The sequence below is a fragment of the Eleutherodactylus coqui genome, chromosome 2 (assembly GCF_035609145.1).
Source record: "Eleutherodactylus coqui strain aEleCoq1 chromosome 2, aEleCoq1.hap1, whole genome shotgun sequence".
In the NCBI taxonomy this organism is placed as follows: domain Eukaryota; kingdom Metazoa; phylum Chordata; class Amphibia; order Anura; family Eleutherodactylidae; genus Eleutherodactylus; species Eleutherodactylus coqui.
The window spans coordinates 52,090,549-52,107,664 of NC_089838.1; the positions used below are offsets into that span (position 1 = coordinate 52,090,549).

Here is a 17,116-nt window from a genome sequence, read left to right on the forward strand (position 1 = left end):
ACTGCAGAGTACCAGATTAGCGGGAACAGACCTCATACCAGGGGTGCAGCACACAGAGGGGGAGCACAATATCTGGGCACGCAGGAGCCGTGTTCCATGTGGTGTATTGGAGGTGTTCGGGGTTCACCTACCTGCATGTCCAGCGGGTCACCTGCTCGGGTGATGGTCCTGGCTCCCCTCTCCCCGTTCCCGGGTGCAGCGCCCAACTCCACGACACTTCCAGCAGGTAAATCCACTAATAGCTCCGCCGCTCAGGTGTCACCCGCGGGTCACCGGGCAGCGGGCGTCATAGCCAGCGCCGGGCAGATGGTGTATATAGTCCCAGTGGGGCTCCGGCTCTGTGGCCCCCGTGGACGATCCGATATAGAGATGAGAACTTGTTTCACTGCGAGCCGTAACTTCAAATCACGCCCCTCTGCATATCCCCGCCCGATTTCCCGTGACACGCCCGCACATCGCTGAAGCCACGCCCACGCCCTCAGGTTCCCGCCCCCTGTAGGATCGCGGGAAGAGAGCGGAGGCTGCAGGAGAAATAACAGCAGATATGTAACATGTAGCTGCATTACGTCACCGGAGAGGGGCACGGACACATGAGGTCACTGAAGTGTGAGGTACAATATATGACATCACTGAGGTGTAAGGTATAATATATGACATCACTAAGGTGTCAGGTACAATGCATGACATCACTGAAGTGTCAGATACAATATATGACTACTGATGTGTGAGTTATATGACATCACTGAGGTGTCAGGTATAATATATAACATAATTGAGGTTTGAGGTACAATATATGACATCACTGCGGTGTGAGGCACAGTATATGACATCACTGAGGTGTGAAGTACAATATATGACATCACTGAGGTGTGAGGTACAACATATGACATAACTTAGGTGGGATGTACAATATATCACAAGACTGAGGTGGGAGGTACAATATATGACATCACTGAGGTGTGAAGTATAATATATGACAACACTGAGGTGTGAGGTACAATATATGGCATCACTGTTAGTGAAATTTTCGCTTTAGGTATCCTTTGGGTGTTTCAAATCTTATAAAAATCAGTAGATTGGAGCACTCGGGAGAACAGAGAGATGTACTATTTCCTTAGTGTAATCAATCCAGTTCTTTTTTAGGCCTTAAGTCCACTTGCACTCCACCACCATGGAGAGGGAAAATACATTTTTCTTACCTCTCCGTACGCTGCGGGGCAACAGTGAGGTGTGAGGTACAACATATGACATCACTTAGGTTGGATGTACAATATATCACAAGACTGAGGTGGGAAGTACAATACATGACATCACTTAGGTTGCAGGTACAATATATCACAAGACTGAGGCGGCAGATACAATGTATGACATCACTGAAGTGGGAGGTACAATATATGACATCACTGAGGTGTGAAGTATAATATATGACAACACTGAGCTGTGAGGTACAACATATGACATCACTTAGGTTGCAGGCACAATATATCACAAGACTGAGGTGGGAGATACAATATATGATATCACTGAGGTTGGAGGTACAATATAAGGACTGAAGTAAACCCTATGGGTTCACAGAGGGCGAAATTTGGCCGCGGCAAATCCGCCTGCGGCTGCTAATCTTGGGATTAGCCAGCCATGTGGACGAGATTTCTTAGAAATTTCATCCACACGGAACGGCCACTTTGCTGCGGTAAGTCCGGCTGAAACCGCGGCTGCGGCCGCCGCGGTTTCAGAAGATGCAGCATGTCTGTTTACTTTTTTTTTTTGTTTATTTTCGTCGCGGCCGCGCTCTCCCGGCGGAAATCTCGCGGTTTTTGCTGCGGCCAAACCGCGAGATTTCCGACGGTAATACGCCCTGTGTGAACCCAGCCTAAGAAAGGCGACAAAACACAAATATACTAATTTACCAGCACAGAGGAGATTCACCTGTTCTCCCTGCAGCTGCCAGAAGTCACCTCAATCCACATTAACCAAGCACCATTCTGCTAGTTGCTCCTCAGCAGCAGACTGCAAACTGTTAATTTTTAATGCAAAGTGCATAACACAGTCGGCCTGTCATCTGCTGCTGGGGAGTAAGACAGGTTTCAGATGGAGCCAGAGATCGCTTGTTCGCCTGTTTGTGCAGCAGATAGATTGTTTGTGCCTTGTTCAATCATTTACATTCACTGCAAATGAGCCAACAATTCTCTTTATGCTTGTATAAAATGAACAACGCATGAGAAGCCAACGATAATCGTTTAGTGTAAAAGGGCTTAACTGACATAATTACTGGTTACTAACTGCTGACTGCCGGTGTGTAGCCTGCTGCAAAGAAGCAACTGAAAGAACGCCCTCTTCTGAAACCCCACTGAGTGCTGCTGACAAAGTGCCAGTATGTAACCTGCTGCTAAGGAGTAACTGACATCATTCTACATGGCACATCTGAGCAGCAGTGAACCTGCTGCTTCATGGTCGGGTGTGGAAAGGAAAACATTATCAAATATAGCGCAGCTCTCTGGTTAGCATGAGCTATAAGTGACCCCTGGCATCACCGCCGCCGCAGTCGCCACAGGTTTTTGAAGTTATTTTTAGGAATTTTTACTTTAGAAAAATAAAATAACAAACAAAACCTGAGCGGAGAGATGGAAGCTGTTCAGGTGACGTTCGCGAGAGCACTGCACATTCCACAACCTTAATTTACTGGAAACCATCGTCAAGGTTTGTTAACGAGCTGAAAGGGCAAAGACACGGCCGCCTAGGGTGAGATACGAGGAAAAGGGGGGCGCTATAGAGTAAGCTGTGTCATCTGGGCCCTAGTGATTGTTCTCAGTAAGAGAAACCAAGTACTCTTAGATATAATACCTTTCAATATCTAACAAAAGTACATGATGTTATAACAAGCTTTCACATCCTCTTAGGATCCTTCCTCAGGCATAAAATATAAGAATGTCATGGAGATAAGCAACAACAAATTGATCCAAAAAATCTCGAAACACGTCATTAATAAAATGATGAATGGTGGCAGGAGCATTGCAAAGGCCAAAATACATAACCAGGTATTCAAAATGTCCATATCTTGTTCTAAAGACAGTTTTCCATTCATCCCCTGGACGGATCTGTATGAGGTTATAGGCCCCTCTCAGGTCTAGGTAAAAAATCTTGGCAGAACAGAGTTTTTCCAGCAATTCCGGCATTAAGGGGAGAGGGTAGTGATTTTGGACAGGCTCAGCAGAGGCGCTGTTCAACAGGCTGATGGCTCACTGGGGAGAGCCGTCACCTGAAGCACAGGAGGTCCCAGGTTCGAGTCCTGACAAATGATGTCCTAGAAGGCCAAATTTTTCCAATCAAGTCTCTCCAGGTCCCCATTCTACACACCCATCGTACAGATAAAAAGAGCCGCCAGTCGATGCACCATTGGTGGGGAATGGTGGGCATTCTTCTTGCTTGGCAGCTGGTTTCCATATGTGGCAGGACATACATCACCTCCATTCATCCTGCAAATGCCTGGTGATTTCTCCCAGAGAAGATGGACTCTTCATACTTCCCGACACAACATTCTAGTTCATCCCAGAGATGTTCAGGAGGTTCAGGTGGCGATTCTGTGCAGCCGGTTCAATCGTGGAACATCCGTATGCTCAAACCAACGTAAAACAGCAGTTCTGAAAGCTCTGGTATAGAGGCGCAATCATTGTCATGGGGGCAGTGGAACATGTCGGGGGAAATCTATTAGTCAGTGAGTGATCAGTCAGTTCCTGAAGTTGATGTTGGAAGCAGAAAAAATAAACCAGTTTGTGTATCTGTGCGACTGTGAGGAGGACCAAATTATGATGTGTAGATGACCAGGTCAGAGGATCTCTAGAACGGCATGTTCAGTCACTGACTGTCCGTTCTTGGACTTACCAAAAGTAGTCCAAAAACGGACAGTCAGGCTCATTGATGTTCAACTCTAGAACAAGTGTGCTTAAAACGTTCCTGCTAGCAATGGTAATAACAGTGCCAGATCACACAGGGCATCGCAGCTCACTGTGTATGGGGCGATGATAACGCACACTGGTCAGTGTGCCCATGCTGAGCCCATCTGCCACTGAAAGCACCAACAATGGGCATATGAACATCAGAAGAAGACGCCGGAGCAATGGAAGAAGGTGCCTGGTGTGATATATCATGTTTAAACATCACGTGGGTGGCCGGATGCCTCACTTATATGGGTAGAGATAGGATGCACTATGGGTAGAAGACAAGTGGTGGAGGCTGTGTGATATCCGGGTACTTGGGTCTTGGCATCATGTAGATGTGACTTGTCACCTCACCTACCTAACCATTGTACAAAGCCAGTGTTCCCTTCATGGTGTCGGTAATCCCTAATAACAGCACCCTTTTTCAGCAGGCTAATGCCCCTGGCGCACTGCAGAAATTCAGGACCATGACAAAGAGGTTGAGGGGATGAGCCGGCCTCTGACTTCAATCCAACAAGTACCTGTTATATGTAGAGGCTCTTTGCTAGAGGTCCGGGCACCAGAGTGGCCACACTATTTGAGGGACACATCCACAATGGTCTGGAACCATTTCTGAGCAATAGACCTCTGTGGCATAACGAAAACCTATCCGCCGAGTGCGGGTTACATTTCAGATTTACTTCCTTATCAAATGGCTCGGGTTTCCTCAAATCTCCTCAGTTATTTCTGTGCAGCTGGTTTGGTAAAACGGACGGAAGAATGTGTTTGTTTACAAACGTTGAAACGTCGATATGTTAATTACACGGCTGCATCTCTAATTACCAAGATGTAATCTGTGCTTACAACCAGCAGTACTGAGGATTAGCTATGTCCAAACTGCTAATTCATCTACAGGTGCACAAATATTCATACCCTATGAAACTGCTATAGAAAGCTGTCTGTCAGTCGGATAACCAGTCATATGATAGTATTTACAGCCAATAGCATCATCGCCCTATTCAAAGATTGTCAGATACAAAATTACCCCCAGCACGCTCCTTTAGCGACAAGCGGCAGATCGTTTTATACAGCAGAACTAATGAGCTTCCGACAATTAAGAAAACCAATATGATTTGTCATTTATCGCATATGTGCGGTCATTTTTCCTGATTGCAGGATACCTAGGAGTGATAATAAAGGTTGCACAGACAGATCTATGGGAACACTGGCAGGCAGGAGGTATTTTGAAGATAAAGGGGGAAACAATAGGGTCCGTGCGAAAAGTGACATTTCTTTTTCATGGCCCAAATATCACACATTAACTATTTTATGAACACTTATTCGTCCAACATTCGGCTTGTGTAAAAGGGCCAACAATCACCACCCTTTGTGTAAAAGGACCAACAATCACATCCCTCTGTAAAAGGGCCAACAATAACCTCCCTCTGTGTAAAAGGGCCAACAATCACCTTCCTTTGTGGCGCTGTACAGCCAAGCTAGGGGGGACACACTATCGTTGCAGGTTTTAAGCCCTTTTTTAATTCCACATCAAACTCCGCAAAGAGCCTGTAAATTTTAAAAGGACCCCAAGTTCAGAGACACATCTAATACTTCCTATAGCTGAGGGTTTGTTGCATTTGTATCCAATATAGACACTCCTCTGTAAGTAGCTGCACAAATCTCTCTCCTGATATTTTGTTACATAATGTATCAATGCAGGTAAAATGTATCAGTCTGGAGTCCAGAGGATTGTCAACACTGGATACAATTGTAACAAACCCTCAGCAGATGACCATATTTTCTTCCTCTAGTAAAATATGTCTGAAGGGTTAACAAGACCAGTACCCCACATCCCCCTCTCTGTGATGACGGTGGGTCTTCTAATCCTGGTCGGCTTCTGCCAGATAAAGGGGACTCCTCTCTTCAGCGGTGGGCGATGCTCTCACCTCTTTTTTGGGTTTCTAGTGTTTCTCTTCTCACTCTGGAAATAGAGTTGGTTTCCTCCACTAATCCCCCTACAGTGAGCCTGGCAGGGTCACATCAGACCACCCCCCATAGGCAGTGCCGCTCCCCTGTGCCAGTCTGCTCTGTGCGCTAGGACATTTACCACATGCTGTATTCTTACTTTTTGGATAAAAATCACAAATTTAAAGACTGTCTCTAATGACTATCTGTATACACGGCTTGTCTAACCGCTCTTAACGTTTCACAAAGTGAGAATTGGCTTTTGAAATCTGGGCCCCTGCTTCTTTTTGGAGGACTTGAAAATCTTCCTCTCACATATCACAGACTTGTAAAACGTGGGCCTGGCGAGCAGTCATCTATGAACCACTGCCTGTTTACTGTGCATGGAGGCAGGCGGGCCGTAACGATCCCTGATCCACTCCATTCATTGAATGATGAGGCCCTAAGGATGCAACGATTTTGGGGGGGATTTTCTTCTCCACTGTAGTAGTTATTGGTAGCATTTTGGGATACATATGGCTTTTTTGATCACTTTTATTAAGTTTTAGTGGGGGGAAAAGGAACAAAAAAGTATTTTGGCTCCTTTTTTAAAATTCATTTATTTTTAATCATGTTTGCCGTGCGGAATAAAATGTATTTCAATTTATTGTATGGGTTATTAGGTATGCAATAATACCAAACTTGTTTTTTTTAAACAAAGAGGGAAAGTACGCCAAGAAGCTATTTTGTGTTTTTAAATTTTTTTTCCCCTGTAGGGGGTCCTATGATTGCTCTGATAATGCACTTCTATACTGTACTGCATTGCATTATCACTATACATAGCATCATAGGCCAAGGCAGACCCAGAAGCCATTGTCTGGTGTCCAGTTCATATAGCAACTCATTGGCTCAATATCATTTAATACCAGTGATATCACAGAGGAATCGCCCTCGCTTTGTGAACCCTTTACAAGTCGCGATCAACATTAATTGTATTATGTAAGGGATTAACAACTCGGACTGGTGTTCTCACCGATTTCCATTTGCGGGAACCCCCTCCCAGCCAGTACGTGAACTTACATCCTGGGACAGAAAGAGGTTAATATTGAGTTACCAAGAAATTATTTGCAATTTTTTTGCCAATAAATGACGCATGATGGCGATATTCACATATGTGAAGCGAAGCGCCGATTCTGAAGTCTGCCATTCTTTATCTCACTTCATTAAAACGTCTACTAAAGTAACAACACTTAATGATCAGGAATGACCTACCCGTGCCAAGAGGATGGGGGTGATAAATCTCAACCTTGTATGTAGCAGCCAAACATTATGATAAAAACATGGAGTCAGTATTTAAAGCAAGAGGGGCACAACTTGCAGTTCACAATGCCGTTCTGTGTGGCTCCCAATATCATCTGGACACAGTTATTTCTGTGTGTGCCTGATTATATGTAGTTGCCATGTCAGGGTGAAGATTAGTAGAACGTATCAGGACAACAAGAACAGGCAAGTACTATAGGTGCACGGTGTAGCCATGGCTGGGTCCCGTATATATTAGGACAAGTACTAAGAGTGCACTGTGTAGGCATGTCTGGACCGCCTATATTTTAGGACAAGTAGAATCATAGAAAGGTAGAGTTGGAAGGGACCTCCAGGGTCATCTGGTCCAACCCTCTGCTCAGTGCAGGATTCACTAAATCATCCCAGACAGATATTTGTCCAGCCTTTATTTGAACACTTCCATTGAAAGAGAACTCACCACATCCTGTGGCAACCTATTCCACTCATTGATCACCCTCACTGTCAGAAATTTTTTTCTAATATCTAAACTGTGTCTCCTCCCTTTCAGTTTCATTCCATTGCTTCTAGTATTTTCTTGTGTGACAACCCTTCAGATAGTTATAGATGGCTATTAAAGGGGTTGTCCCGCGCCGAAACGGGTTTTTTTTTTTTTTCAACCCCCCCCCCGTTCGGCGCGAGACAACCCCGATGCAGGGACGTACAGACAGCTTACCGGAGCGCTTACCTTAATCCCCGCGCTCCGGTGACTTCTATACTTACCTGTGAAGATGGCCGCCGGGAACCTCTTGCTCCGTGGACCGCAGCTCTTCTGTGCGGTCCACTGCCGATTCCAGCCTCCTGATTGGCTGGAATCGGCACGTGACGGGGCGGAGCTACACGGAGCCGCTCTCTGGCACGAGCGGCTCCATAGAAGACTACAGAAGACCCGGACTGCGCAAGCGCGGCTAATTTGGCCATCGGAGGGCGAAAATTAGTCGGGCTCTATGGGAACGAGGACGCTAACAACGGAGCAGGTAAGTAAAAAACTTTTTATAACTTCTGTATGGCTCATAATTAATGCACAATGTATATTACAAAGTGCATTATTATGGCCATACAGAAGTGTACAGACCCACTTGCTGCCTCGGGACAACCCCTTTAAGTCTCCTCTCAGTAGGAGCTTTGCAAGCTAAAAATTCCCAGATCCTTTAATTGTTCCTCATAGGACATAATTTGTAGACTGCTCACCATCTTGGTAACTCTTCTCTGAACTTGCTCCAGTTTGTCTATGTCTTTTTTAAAGTGGGGTGCCGAGAACTGGACACAGTATTCCAGATGAGGTCTGACGAAGGAAGAGTAGAGGTTAATAATTACGTCACGTGATTTATGCTTCTCTTAATAGATCCCAGAATTGTGTTTGCCTTTTTGGCTGTTGCATCACATTGTTGGTTCATGTTCAGTCTATGATCTATTAGTATACCCAACTCTTTTTCACATATGCTGCTGCTTAGCCCAATTCCTCCCATTCTGTATGTGCTTTTTTCATTTTTCTTGCCCAGATGTAGGACTTTGCATTTCTCCTTGTTAAATACCATTCTCTTAGTGGCTGCCCACTGTGCAAGCTTTTCTCGATTTTTTTTTAATACTCTCTCTCTCTCTTCCCTAGTGTTAGCTATCCCTCCTAGCTTTGTGTCGTCGGCAAATATGATCAGTTTCACATCAATTCCTTCCTCCAGGTTACCACGGGAGGTGGTGAGTTCTCCTTCAATGGAAGTGTTCAAACAAAGGCTGGACAAATATCTGTCTGGGATGATTTAGTGAATCCTGCACTGAGCAGGGGTTGGACCAGTTGACCCTGGAGGTCCCTTCCAACTCTACCATTCTATGATTTAAGCAGCTACCCCCTCTCTATTAGGAGGTTGTGTGAGTGGCTGTCTCATGTCCTCCACAGGTGTAACTGGCTCCCTCATTTGGGTCCACTATAGATTAGGATAAGTACTAACGGTGCACTATATAGTGATGTCTGGGTCATCTATATATTAGGACAAGTACTAAGCATGCACTCTGTAGGCACCACCTGAGCATGCAGGCAGCCACATGTATCAGAATGGTCTGACACTTTGTATCTTCTCTGTGTAGGAGTATACGAAGCAGCCACCCCCTCTGTATTAGGTGATTGTGTGAGTGGCTGTCTCATCGGTGTCCTGCACAGGTGCAACTGGCTCCCTCATTTGGCATTTAGCTGCCTGCATGCTGAGATGGTGCACATATTTGCCCTCCTGTATCAGTAAGTATATGGCCGTTTTCAGTGGTTGTTTGTTTTTATAATTACCTTTCTTAGTGTAGGGACTCACAAAACTCGAGGGGCCTTGATGATTGGCTTGTGAGCTCAGGTATTTTGCCCACAATTCAACTAATAACTTGCATTTATTATGAATTATTCACATGCAGTGTGGATTTTAAACGCTGGAGGAGCCCAGGGTGACAGTATCAATGTGGATCACTTTTTAAGGGGTAGGGCAGCCTGCCGAACTATTATGGCATCATTAATAGGTTGCTAGACTGCATGGTGCATCACATGTATCAGAATGGTCTCACACTTTGTACCTACTAGCAGTATACACCAAGCAGCCGCCACCCTCTATATTAGGAGGTTGTGTCAGTAGCTGGGTATTATTGTATCTTGACGCCACCGGAAGCTAGGGGTTTGACAGGTCTTCCATGCAATAACGTCCCTGTCACATCCCTAGCTGCTGATTGGATCAGTTGCGCAAGGTCCTGGAAGCTGCTACACAACATACAATAATACCCATACAGCCCTCCACCGGTCCCAATACTTTCTTCCACTATGCTGCGGGTCTGAGCACCGTGTGCCGCACAAATACTAGGCATACAGGCCGCCTCCGGTCCCAATGCAGTTCTCCCCCAATGCTGCGCATGTCAGGAGTGTGCGCGCCCCACCGCCGCTCAACAGCGCTCACATGTGGGGCATAGCGGCTGTCTCAGCTGCTTTGTCCCGCACTGGAGCACCACCCGCACAGACCCTACCACCGGTGACATGTGCCGACCGCTGTCTCTGCTGCCTTCAGACCGCCGACAGTGGTGGACCTACAATGAGCGCATGTGGGACTGTACAGCCTCCGGGGAATAGACAGCAGCATCGGGGAGCCTTGGACAGGGGCTACAAGCAGGGAGTGCGCAAGTATAGTGGCCCGGTACCGGGGCTCACAAGCAGCAGCAGCGTGATAAAGGCGGCCAAAAAGCAGCAGCATCGGGACATGAGGTGTGACAGTACAGGCGGCGGGCAATACACAGCAGCAGCGGAGAGCCCAGGGAGCCTTACACAGGAGTCGGGAGCTGGCCCTGCAGTGAGGAGCTTCTTTCACTGCCGGGAGCCGGGATGCCAGCAGGCAGGAGGTTGTATCACAGCCGAGAGCTGGGACCGGAGACAGGAGCTGAGAACTTAATGTTAGTGGGCTGACAGGACGTGCCGGGGAGCCAGCTCTGCTGCCTACCAGGTTCAGGGGCCGTGACCCAGCTGGCAGTCTTGTCTCCACCAGCACTTCTTGGTGGCGTCAAGATACAATAATACCCAGTGGCTGTCTCATCGGTGTCCTCCACAGGTGTAACTGGCTCCCTCATTGGGCTGTTTGGCTGCCTGCATGCTGAGGTGGTGCACATATTAGCCCTCCTGTATCTGAGTATGTATGTGAGTATATGGCCGTTTTCAGTGATTGCCCATATATTAGGACAAGTACAAAAGGTGTACTGTGTAGTCATGTCTGGTTCCCCTATATATTAGGAAAAGTACTAAGGGTGCACTGTGTAGACATGTCTGGGTCTCCTATATATTAGGACAACTACTAAGGGTGTACTGCGTAGACATCTCTGCTTTCCTATATACTAGGACTAGTGCTAAGGGTGCACTTTGTAACCATGCCAGGGGCCCCTATATATTAGGACAAGTACTAACGGGGCACTGTGTAGCTATTTCTGGGTCCCCTAAATATTAGGAAAATAATTAAGGGTGCCTGTGTAGACATGTCTGGTCTCCTATATACTAGGACAAGTACTAAGAGCGCACTGTGTAGCCATGTCTGGGTCTCCTATATACTAGGACAAGTACTAAGGGTGCCCTGTGTAGTCCTCTCTGGGTTTTCTATATATTAGGACAAGCGCTAAGGGTGCACTGTGTAGTCATGTCTTGGTCTACTTTATATTAGGACAAGTACTAAGGGTGCGCTGTGTAGCCAAGTTTGGGTCTCATGTGTATTAGACAAGTACTCAGGGTGCACTATGCAATCATGTCTGGGTCCCCTATATATTAGGACAAGTACTAAGTGTGCACTGTGTAGTCATGTCCTAGTCCCCTTTATATTATATATCAGTGTGCAAGGCAGATTGTTCGCATCTTGCGAAGTTCGTAACTCGAAAGTTCCAAAGTAGGGGACTATCTGTAGTCATGTCTGGGTTTCCTATATATCAGGACAAGTGCTAAGGGTGCATTGTGTAGTCACGTCTTGGCCCCATTTTTAATAGGACGAGTACAAAGGGTGCACTGCGTAGCCATGTCTGAGTCCCCTATATATTAGGACAAGTACTAAGGGTGCAGTGTGTAGACATTTCTGGGTCCTCTATATATTAGGATAAGTACTAAGGATGCACTGTGGAGCTAAGTCTGAGTCCCCTATATTTTAGGACAGGTACTAAGGTTGCACTGTTTAGACATGTGGTCTCATATATACTAGGACAAGTACAAAGTATGCACTGTGTAGTCAAGTCTGGGCTTCCTATATATTAGGACAAGTGCTAAGGGTGCACTGTGTAGTCATGTCTTGGTCCCCTTTATACTAGGACAAGTACTAAGGGTGAACTGTGTGGTCATGTCTGGGTCTGCTATATGTTAGGACAAGTACTAAGGGTGCACTGTGCAGTCATGTCTGGGTCTCCTATATATTAGGACAAGTACTAAGGTTGCACTGTTTAGACATGTGGTCCCCTATATATTAGGACAAGTACTAAGGGTGCGCGTTGCAGTCATGTCTGGGTCCCCTATATATTATGACAAGTACTAATGGTGCACTGTGTAGTCATTTCTGCGTACTCCATATATTAGGACAAGTTCTAAGGGTGCACTGTGTAGCCATGTCTGGGTCCTTTATATGTTAGGACAAGTACTAAGGGTGCATTGTGTACCCATGCCTGGGTCCCCCCATATATTAGGACAAATACTAAGGGTGCACTGTGTAGCCATGACTAGGTCCCCTATATATTAGGACAAGTACTAAGGGTGCACTGTGTAGCCATGCCTGGGTCCCCTTTGTATTCGGAAAAGTATTAAGGGTGCACTGTTTAGTCATGTCCAGGCCCCTCTATATTAGGGCAAGTACGAAGGGTGCACTGTGTAGTCATGTCTGGTCCCCTATGTTTTAGGACAAGTACTAAGGGTGCACTGTGTAGCCATGTCTGGATCCCCTTTATATTCGGAGAAGTATTAAGGGTGCACTGTTTAGTCATGTCCCGGCCCCTCTATATTAGGGCAAGTACTAAAGGTGCACCGTTTAGTCATGTCTGGTCTCCTATATACTAGGACAAGTACTAAGGGTGCACTGTGTAGCAGTATGTTTGGTTCCGCAATATAGCAGGACAAGTGCTATGGGTGCACTGTTTAGTCGTGTGGTCTCCTATATACTAGGACAAGTGCTAAGGGTACACTGTGTAGTCATGTCTTTGTCCCCTTTATAATAGGAAAAGTACAAAAGGTGCACTGTGTTGCCATGTCTGGGTCCCTTAATATTAGAACAAGTTCTAAGGTGGCACTCTGTAGACATGTCTGTGTCTCCTATATATTAGCATAAGTAGTGATGGCGCACTGTGTAGCAATATCTGGGTTCCCCATGTATTAGGACAAGTACTAAGGGTGCACTGTGTAGCCATGTCTGTGTCCTCTATACATTAGGACAAGTACTAAGGGTGCACTGTGTAGCCATGTCTGGGTCTCCTATATATTAGGACAAGTACTAAGGGTACACTGTGTAGCCATGTCTGGGTCCCCTATATATTAGGACAAGTACTAACGGTGCACTGTGTAGCCATGTCTGTGTATCCTAAATATTTGGACAATTACAAAGGGGACCTGTGTAGTCATATCTGGGTCCCCTATATATTAGGTCGAGTAGTAAGGGTGTACTGTGTAGTCATGTCTGGGTCCCTATATATTAGGACAAGTACTAAGGGTACACTGTGTAGCCATGTCTGGGTCCCTATATATTAGGACAAGTACTAGGGTGGCATTCTGTAGAGATGTCTGGGTCTCCTATATATAAGGATAAGTACTAAAGGTGCACTGTGTAGCCACATCTGGGTTCCCTATCTATTAGGACAAGTACTAAAGGTACACTGTGTAGCCACATCTGGGTTCCCTATCTATTAGGACAAGTACTAAGGGTGCACTGTGTAGCCAAGCCTGGGTCCCCTATATATTCGGAGAAGTACTAAGGTTGCACTGTTTAGACATGTGGTCTACTATATACTAGGACAAGTACTAATGGTGCACTGTGTAGTTATGTCTGGTTTTGCTATATATTGGGACAAGTGCTAAGGGTGCACTGTGTAGTCATGTATTGGTCCCCTTTATATTAGGACAAGCACTAAGGGCGCACTGTGTAGCCATCTCTGTGTATCCTAAATATTTGGACAAGTACAAAGAAGACCTGTGTAGGCATTTCTGGATCCCCTATATATTAGGTCGAGTAGTAAGGGTGCACTGTATAGTCATGTCTGGGTCCCTATATATTAGTATAAGTACTAAGGGTGCACTGTGTAGTCATATCTGTGTTCCCTATCTATTAGGACAAGTACTAAGCGTGCACTGTGTACCCATGTCTGGGTCTCCTATATATTAGGACAAGTACTAAGGGTACACTGTGTAGCCATGTCTGTGTATCCTAAATATTTGGACAATTACAAAGGGGACCTGTGTAGTCATATCTGGGTCCCCTATATATTAGGTCGAGTAGTAAGGGTGTACTGTGTAGTCATGTCTGGGTCCCTATATATTCTATATATTAGTACAAGTATTAAGGCTGCACTGTGTAGTCATGCTCGGGTTTCCTATATATCAAGAGAAGTGCTATGGGTGCACTGTGTAATCCTGTCTTGGTCCCCTTTATAATAGGACAAGTACAAAGGGTGCACTGTATAGCCATGTCTGGGTCCCCTATATATTAGGACAGGTACTAAGGGTGCACTGTGTAGTCATGTCTGGGTCTCCTATATACTAGGACAGGTACTAAGGGTGCACTGTATAGTCATGTCTGGGCCCCTATATATCAGGACTTGTACTAAGGGTGCACTGTGTAGGGATGTCTGGGTTACATATATGGTAAGACAAGTACTAAGGGTGCACTATGTAGCCAAGTTTGGGTCCTCTATATATTAGAACAAGTTCAAAAGTGGCACTCTGTAGACATGTCTGGGTCTCCTATATATTAGGTCGAGTAGTAAGGGAGCACTGTGTAGTCATGTCTGGGTCCCTATATATTAGTATAAGTACTAAGGGTGCATTGTGTAGCTATATCTGGGTTCCATATCTATTAGGACAAGTACTAAGGATGCACTGTGTAGCGAAGTTTGGGTCCCTATATATTAGGACAAGTACTAAGTTTGCACTGTTTAAACATTTGGTCTCCCATATACTAGGACAAGGTACTAAGGGAGCACTGTGTAGTCATGTCTGTTTTTTTTATATATTAGGACAAGTGCTAAGGGTTCACTGTGTAGTCATGTCTTGGTCCTATATATATTAGGACAAGTAGTAAGGGGGCACTGTGTAGCCATGTCTGGGTCTCCTATATATTAGGACAAGTACTAAGGGTGCACTGTGTAGACATGTATGCTCTCCTTTATACTAGGACAAGTACTAAGGGTGCACTGAGTAGTCATGTATGCTCTCCTTTATACTAGGACAAGTATTAAGGGTGCACTGTGTAGTCATGTCCGCGTCCTCCATATATTAGGAAAAGTTCTAATGGTGCACTATGTAGCCATGTCTGGGTCTCCTATATATTAGGATAAGTACTAAGGGTGCACTGTGTAGTCATGTCTAAGTCCTTATATATTAGTATAAGTACTAAGGGTGCATTGTGTAGCTATATCTGGGTTCCATATCTATTAGGACAAGTACTAAGGATGCACTGTGTAGCGAAGTTTGGGTCCCTATATATTAGGACAAGTACTAAGTTTGCACTGTTTAAACATTTGGTCTCCCATATACTAGGACAAGGTACTAAGGGAGCACTGTGTAGTCATGTCTGTTTTTTTATATATTAGGACAAGTGCTAAGGGTTCACTGTGTAGTCATGTCTTGGTCCTATATATATTAGGACAAGTGCTAAGGGTTCACTGTGTAGTCATGTCTTGGTCCTATATATATTAGGACAAGTAGTAAGGGGGCACTGTGTAGCCATGTCTGGGTCTCCTATATATTAGGACAAGTACTAAGGGTGCACTGTGTAGACATGTATGCTCTCCTTTATACTAGGACAAGTACTAAGGGTGCACTGAGTAGTCATGTATGCTCTCCTTTATACTAGGACAAGTACTAAGGGTGCACTGTGTAGTCATGTCCGCGTCCTCCATATATTAGGAAAAGTTCTAATGGTGCACTATGTAGCCATGTCTGGGTCTCCTATATATTAGGATAAGTACTAAGGGTGCACTGTGTAGTCATGTCTGGGTCCCTATATATTAGTATAAGTACTAAGGGTGCATTGTGTAGCTATATCTGGGTTCCATATCTATTAGGACAAGTACTAAGGATGCACTGTGTAGCGAAGTTTGGGTCCCTATATATTAGGACAAGTACTAAGTTTGCACTGTTTAAACACTTGGTCTCCCATATACTAGGACAAGGTACTAAGGGAGCACTGTGTAGTCATGTCTGTTTTTTTATATATTAGCACAAGTGCTAAGGGTTCACTGTGTAGTCATGTCTTGGTCCTAAATATATTAGGACAAGTACTAAGGGTGCACTGTGTATCCATGTCTGGGTCTCCTATATATTAGGACAAGTACTAAGGGTGCACTGTGTAGTCATGTATGCTCTCCTTTATACTAGGACAAGTACTAAGGGTGCACTGAGTAGTCATGTCTGCGGCCTCCATATATTAGGAAAAGTTCTAATGGTGCACTATGTAGCCATGGCTGGGTCTCCTATATTTTAGGACAAGTACTAAGGGTGCACTATGTAGCCATGTCTAGGTCTCCTATATTTTAGGATAAGTACTAAGGGTGCACTATGTAGCCATGTCTGGGTCCCCTATATATATTCAGAGAAGTACTAAGCGTGCACTGTGTAGTCATGTTTGGGTCCTCTATATGTTAGGACAAGTACTAAGAATGCACTGTGTAGCCATGTCTAGTCCCCCTATATATTAGGACTAGAGATGAGCAAACCTACTCGGCCACGCCCCTTTTTCGCCCGAGCGCAGCGATTTTCGAGTACTTCCGTACTCGGGCGAAAAGATTCGGGGGCACCGTAGGTGAGTGGGGGGGGGGGGGGAGAGAGAAGGCTTCCCCCTGTTCCCCGCTGCTACCCCCGCTCCGCCACGCGTTCCCCCCGCCCCCGGCGCCCCCCGAATCTTTTCATCGGAAAGTACTCGAAAATCGCGGTGCTTGATCGAGTAATTACTCGAAACGAGTATATTCACTCATCTCTAATTAGGAGCAGTACTTAGGGTGCACTGTTTAGACGTGTGGTCTCCTATACGAGGGGTTGCTGATAAGTCTTTGGCTTTACCCAGAAAGAAACAAGATAGGAAGATGAAACTTTACATTTATTCCACATACTCTTCACTGATGTCAGCACACTTTTTTACATCGGTATTCCAAGTTCTGTAAGCCTTGCAAAAGAAGGATTTCGGTTGTGCCTCAAACCAGTCATTCGTAGCAGCCAGGGCATCAGAAATGGTGTGAAA

The 17,116-nt window shown here is 45.4% G+C and overlaps 1 protein-coding gene across 2 annotated transcripts in view; it reads right to left on the reverse strand.

Annotated features, from left to right (window-relative positions):
- WNT5B (Wnt family member 5B) overlaps window positions 1-369 on the reverse strand; it is a 138,229-nt gene extending 137,860 nt beyond the window's left edge. For both annotated transcript variants that reach the window (XM_066590944.1, XM_066590943.1), the window contains exon 1: window positions 132-369. In XM_066590944.1, coding sequence (XP_066447041.1) covers window positions 132-137 — 6 coding nt within the window. In that variant the 5' untranslated portion in view covers window positions 138-369. The remainder of the gene's footprint in view (window positions 1-131) is intronic.
- Window positions 370-17,116: the final 16,747 nt, after the last annotated feature.